At 32.9% G+C, this 5618-nt stretch overlaps 1 protein-coding gene across 1 annotated transcript; it reads right to left on the bottom strand.

Moving 5' to 3' along the window:
- Positions 1–692: 692 nt before the first annotated feature.
- Positions 693–4925, bottom strand: LOC127117505 (WRKY transcription factor WRKY24). The gene is made up of 5 exons (XM_051047543.1): positions 4661–4925; positions 1833–2458; positions 1652–1751; positions 1404–1562; positions 693–1308 (listed from the first exon to the last, which is right to left on the bottom strand). Exons 2-5 carry the CDS (start codon positions 2380–2382, stop codon positions 870–872), a joined length of 1248 nt encoding a protein of 415 aa, XP_050903500.1. The 5' UTR covers positions 2383–2458; positions 4661–4925; the 3' UTR covers positions 693–869.
- Positions 4926–5618: the final 693 nt, after the last annotated feature.

Here is a 5618-nt window from a genome sequence, read left to right as displayed (position 1 = left end):
AAAGCAATCGAATGCAACCGAAACCAATGATTTCACAATCTTTTCAAAATATTGTTACAATTTTGTAGCAATCTTGCACAATCGTGCTACAATACACAATTCTACATACAATTCAGATCGCATGGAAGAGTCAAATTGCATAATCATAAGATCTTGACAATATAACTATTGTTTAATAAGCAAAATAAGCATATATTAAGGCATCTTAATAAGTCGGAAGATCTCAACTCGATTGACACCAAGAGACCTAACAATCATTTGAAGCAAAGTCAAAATTTATTAACGAAAAGGATAAAAGAACAAATAATCTGGGGGGACATAAACCTGACCCAGAAGACACGAAAAAAACAAATACTAACACGAAACATAAACTTGACCTAAAAAAACAAATAAAATGGAGACATAAATCTAACCTAAAAAAAACAATAACTTAGAGCAACATAAACCTTATTTGGAGAAACATAAACTTGACTCAATGAAGAACAAATGACCCGAAAGACATAAACTCGACCTTAAAAGCACAAATATCCTAAGAGACATAAACCCGGCCCAGAAAAGAACAATAATCTAGGGACATAAACCCGACCCAGAAAAGAGCTATTGCTCTATTCAAACACTACAACTCACCATAACATCTTCTAAACTCAACCAAAGTAAGAAAACCAACTTAATGCATCACCAGGCTCAAAACATGAATTAGAGGCAAATCACAATATATTGGAATTTTACATAGACATGTACCAAAATGTACATCCAATGTAATATATCAATGTGATCACAGACAAATAAAGATGAGCTAGAAAAAGGGAAAATAATAGGTTAGAATAGGAATATCTATAACCTATGTCAATTCCAACTATTTATAATCTTCAATCACTAGCTCCATCTTCAGGAACCTTATTGAGTTCACTTGTTGTATTAGGAGTATCATGATCAGAAACAATAACAGTATCATGTTCATTTGATCTGCATGGAACTTCGGTACTTGGCTCGCGTATCACGGTATTATCGCTTACCGGATCGTCTTTGGTACCAGGGTCTTCATTTTGTTGCTCTTCCTCAGATAAATTATTTTCAAAAACATTGTTAGGAAGCACGACCACTTGAAACGGAACTATATCAACACAAAGAGTATTGCCTCCAGATTTGTGTTTCGGCTTGCTTGTATTACAAGGCAAGCGTCTTGCAGTGGGGGGTTTGTGATCATGTTTTCCCTCATAGGTAGATATGACATTTGTTGGATTTTCAGAGGATCTTTCAACATGCTTTTTGACATGGCATCCAGGAGACGTGCATCGATAATAGTTTCTGGAAGATTAGAGAGAAAACACAATCGATTAGATTAAACCATTCATGAATTCGTGTGTCTGTTAACACATTCAAGAACAAAAGCTACCATGTACCTTGGATTTTCATTCCCTTTTACGTTTTTTTGCCCATATTTGCGCCAGCGATACCCATCATCTACGAATCCGGACTCACTTGGAGTATGAACAACAAGGCGAGATTCACCAGTTGACACGTCAGCTCCAACGGTATGAGTGTTACTATCGTCTTTCTTCCTGTTAGATATCAATTTGAGAGTAAATTAAAAGTTAGATATCGCATATAGATATATCAACTCCAACTAGAAAACAGTCGAATAACGTACAGCCGCTTTGAGTCATGAGTTTCGGAAGCATTTGAAGGTGGACAGTAACGTAAAGGACTGATCTGTTGAGGCGTAGATTCATACTCAACTGATGATTTGTCTGCATGTGTGATACAGTAAAATTAAGAGCTTTTTCATGTGACTATGAAAACTAAAATACTAACAAAGTTTTACTTCTTACCTTGACCTTCCACATCGGCCAAAGACGATTGAGGCGGTCCTTGTTCAACAATAGGAAGAACTGGGTCAACCGGTGGTACGGTGTTCGATTGAGGTTTAAGATGACTATGCTGACCGGTGTAAGTGTAACCTTCGAAGTTTCCATCGGGTGACATCACAAATTTCTTTTTCGCCGGGCAGTTTGAATGTGAACATTTGTAATAGCACCTTTTAAATCCTTCCTCCTTGAGGTTTTTCTGGCCATACTTTCGCCAGTTAAAGCCATCTGATGTTACCTTTTCGCGTATTATAGCGAGAGTGCGCTGACTAGATTGCGACGGAGGCAATTCATTCGAAGGTGTACCGGGGCTCTGGGACTGTGTCTCGAGCGGTGAAGAATCCGGCAACGGAAGCAATTCATTTGCCATGACATTGACATCAGAATCCGATGATTCATTTTTAGGTACATCGTCAACCCCTTGTGACAATGCGATCTCTGTCTGAGGATTCACTTGCTGCTTTTCTTTATCAGAAGAACCGTTTTGATCAGCATTTTCTTGCGAAGAAACCATGCTAACCGATATCTTATATATCAAAAGGAAATGGGTCGACTTTCAATGACTGCTTCAACGACGAACTCAAATAAACCTGACAACATTTAAAAAAGCTTATTAGCAAAATCACATTTGCTTGCACCTTATCAGAAATATGATTCTTCACTTACAAAAAAGAAAATTAAATACAAAAGCTAATTTCCACTGTTTAAAAAACTTATCCATTGAAAAAATTCTTCTAATAGTCTTTTTTTTTTCATAAGTGCTTATTGAGTGTGGACTAAAGCTTTTAAAGGAAGAAATTAATGAAGTTATAAAAACATAACATTTTGGAAGCACTGAATCTTTATTAAGTGAATTACCATTTTTGTGAGTAAATAAACATTTAAATATTTGAAATTGGGAGAACACCAGAATCGAACTAGCAACATAGTGTCGGCACGAAAATAAAAAGGTCGGTCAATTTGATCCCGCAAATATAGAGAAAATAAATGACTAAATTGATCGATATTTTTTAAGCAAAAAAGTACATGTATCCGGTCTTAATTTGGATTAGATTCGTGTAATTTTTACTTATATTTTGTTACATGTCGAGAATTTCGCAGATTTGACCGACAAAATCGAGTGAACTACCTTGTTACACAAAGAGTATTTCACAAATTTGACGGACAAAATCGAGCAAGCTACCTTGTAACATAAAGAGTATTTTGCAAATTAGACGACTAGATCGAGCGAGCTACCTTGCTACATAAAGAGTATTTCGCAAATTTGACGGACAAAATCGAGCAAGCTACCTACTCACATAAGAGTATTTTGCAAATTTGACGGACAACATCGAGCCAGCTAACTTGTTACATAAAGAGTATTTCGCAAATTTGACGGACAAGATCAATCGGGCGACCTTGTTACATAAAGAGTATTTTGAAATTTTGACGGACTAGTTTGATCGAGCGACCTTGTTACATAAAGAGTATTTCGCAAATTTGACAGACAAGATCGATCGAGCGACCTTGTCATATAAAGTGTATTTCGCAAATTTGACGGACAAGATCGATCGAGCGACCTTGTTATATAAAGTGTATTTCACAAATTTGACGAACTAGATCGATCGAGCGACCTAGAGACACGAAGAGTATTTCGCAAATTTGACGAACAAAATCGAGCAACCTACCTTGTTACATAAAGAGTATTTCGCAAATTTGACAGACAAGATCGATCGAGCGACTTTGTTACATAAAGAGTATTTCACAAATTTGACTGACTAGATCGATCGAGCAACCTAGATACATTTCGCAAATTTGACGAACAAAATCGAGCAACCTACCTTGTTACATAAAGAGTATTTCGCAAATTTGACAGACAAGATCAACCGAGCGACTTTGTTACATAAAGAGTATTTCACAAATTTGACGGACTAGATCGATCGAGCAACCTAGATACATGAAGAGTATTTCGCAAATTTGACGGACAAAATCGAGCAACCTACCTTGTTTACATAAAGAGTATTTTGCAAATTTGACGGACAAAATCGAGCAAGCTACCTTGTTCCATAAAGAGTATTTTGCAAATTTGATGAACAAAATCGAGCGAACTACCATGTTACATAAAGAGTATTTTGCAAATTTGACGAACAAAATCGATCTAGCGACCTAGTTACATAAAAGTATTTCGCAAATTTGACGGAAAAAACCGTGCGAGCTACCTTGTTACATCAAGAGTATTTCGCAAATTTGACGGACTAGATCGATCAAACAACCATGTTACATAAAGAAATTTCGCAAATTTGACCGACGAAATCGAGCAAGCGACCTATCGATACAATTTCAACTACTAAAATGACTATTTAGTCATTGAAATTGCAAGAGTCAAACAGTTTAATCATTAAACTAACAAAAATGCCCAAATGATCAACAAAACTGTGATGAAAAATATCCCAATTTCATCAATCACTTTGAAATGTCAAATTTCATTCAGTTCACAAACCAAATTACATAATCACAACAAACTCAAAAACTAAATTAGGGTTTCACTTGTTAATTATCATCATGAATGCCAAAATTAATCAAGTGGAAAGAAAAAGAGAGAGGGGTTTCAAACTTTCAATAGAAACTGAAAAATTCTGTGATGAAAATTCTGAATTTCCACCATATCAGAAACTGAAAATCAAAACCCACATCTCATAATACCACAATTTCCAAAAACAAAAACACAACGTCAATTTACCATAATAAGAACAAAATCATATATAAAAAAAACAGAAACAGATTGAATAGTTCATAAAGAGAAAGAGCATTACCATGAAGAAAGTGAGGATGACAGTAAAGAGGAAGAAAATTGAGCTAACAATTGAAATGAAGTGAAGTGAAAGGTGTTTGTGTTGTTTATGAGTTTTTGTAATGTTTGGATGGAACCAAATAGAAAGAGAGAAAGTGTTTTATTATTTGACCAAAACAAAAGAATAAAACACAAACAAAAAAAAGGAACAAAAGTCTACTCTCTCTCTCTCTCTCTCTAAACAGACACATAGAATATGCTATGATATTTTATGTGTGTTGTGTTGTGATGATGTGTTGCACACTATGTGCTTTTATAGTGTTTTTTTTCTCATTTTTTAATTGTTTTTTCAAAGGTTATTTATATTTTGGAATAAAAAATGTAACATAATTTTATTTTTTGAAGATTAAAAATATGTTTTTATTTTTTTTAATAGATTGGAGTTTTATTGTTTTCAAGTATACCTCAATTTATGCTATAGTCAATGTTGGACTGAAAAAAATAATGAAGATGGTTATGTTTAATATTAAAAAATTATGAGTTTATCTAAAAATATAGTATATAATATTGATTTAAAAGTTGTTTTTATTTTGACAACTTAGATTTTTAATAAATATTTTTATAAAAAAAAATTATTTATATACAAATATTTTTATAAATGAAAAATATATATATTATTGATACAATTATTTTTATATACGAAAAAAGTTTATAGTTGATATGATTATTTTTATAAATAAAAAATAGTGTATTATTGATATAAATTTTTTTATAAACGAAAAAAAGTGTATTATTGATACAAATATTTTTATATAAATGAAAAATAGTGTATTAATGATACGAATATTTTTATAAACGGGAAAATTGTATTATCGATACAAATATTTTTATATACGAAAAAAAGTGTATTATTGATACAAATATTTTTATAAATAAGAAATAATATATTATTTATATAAATATTATTATAAAAGGGAAAA

This window comes from Lathyrus oleraceus, chromosome 2 (assembly GCF_024323335.1).
Source record: "Lathyrus oleraceus cultivar Zhongwan6 chromosome 2, CAAS_Psat_ZW6_1.0, whole genome shotgun sequence".
Classification (NCBI taxonomy): Eukaryota; Viridiplantae; Streptophyta; class Magnoliopsida; order Fabales; family Fabaceae; genus Lathyrus; species Lathyrus oleraceus.
Note: the sequence above shows the minus strand (reverse complement) of the source record. Positions and strands in the feature narration are given on the sequence as shown.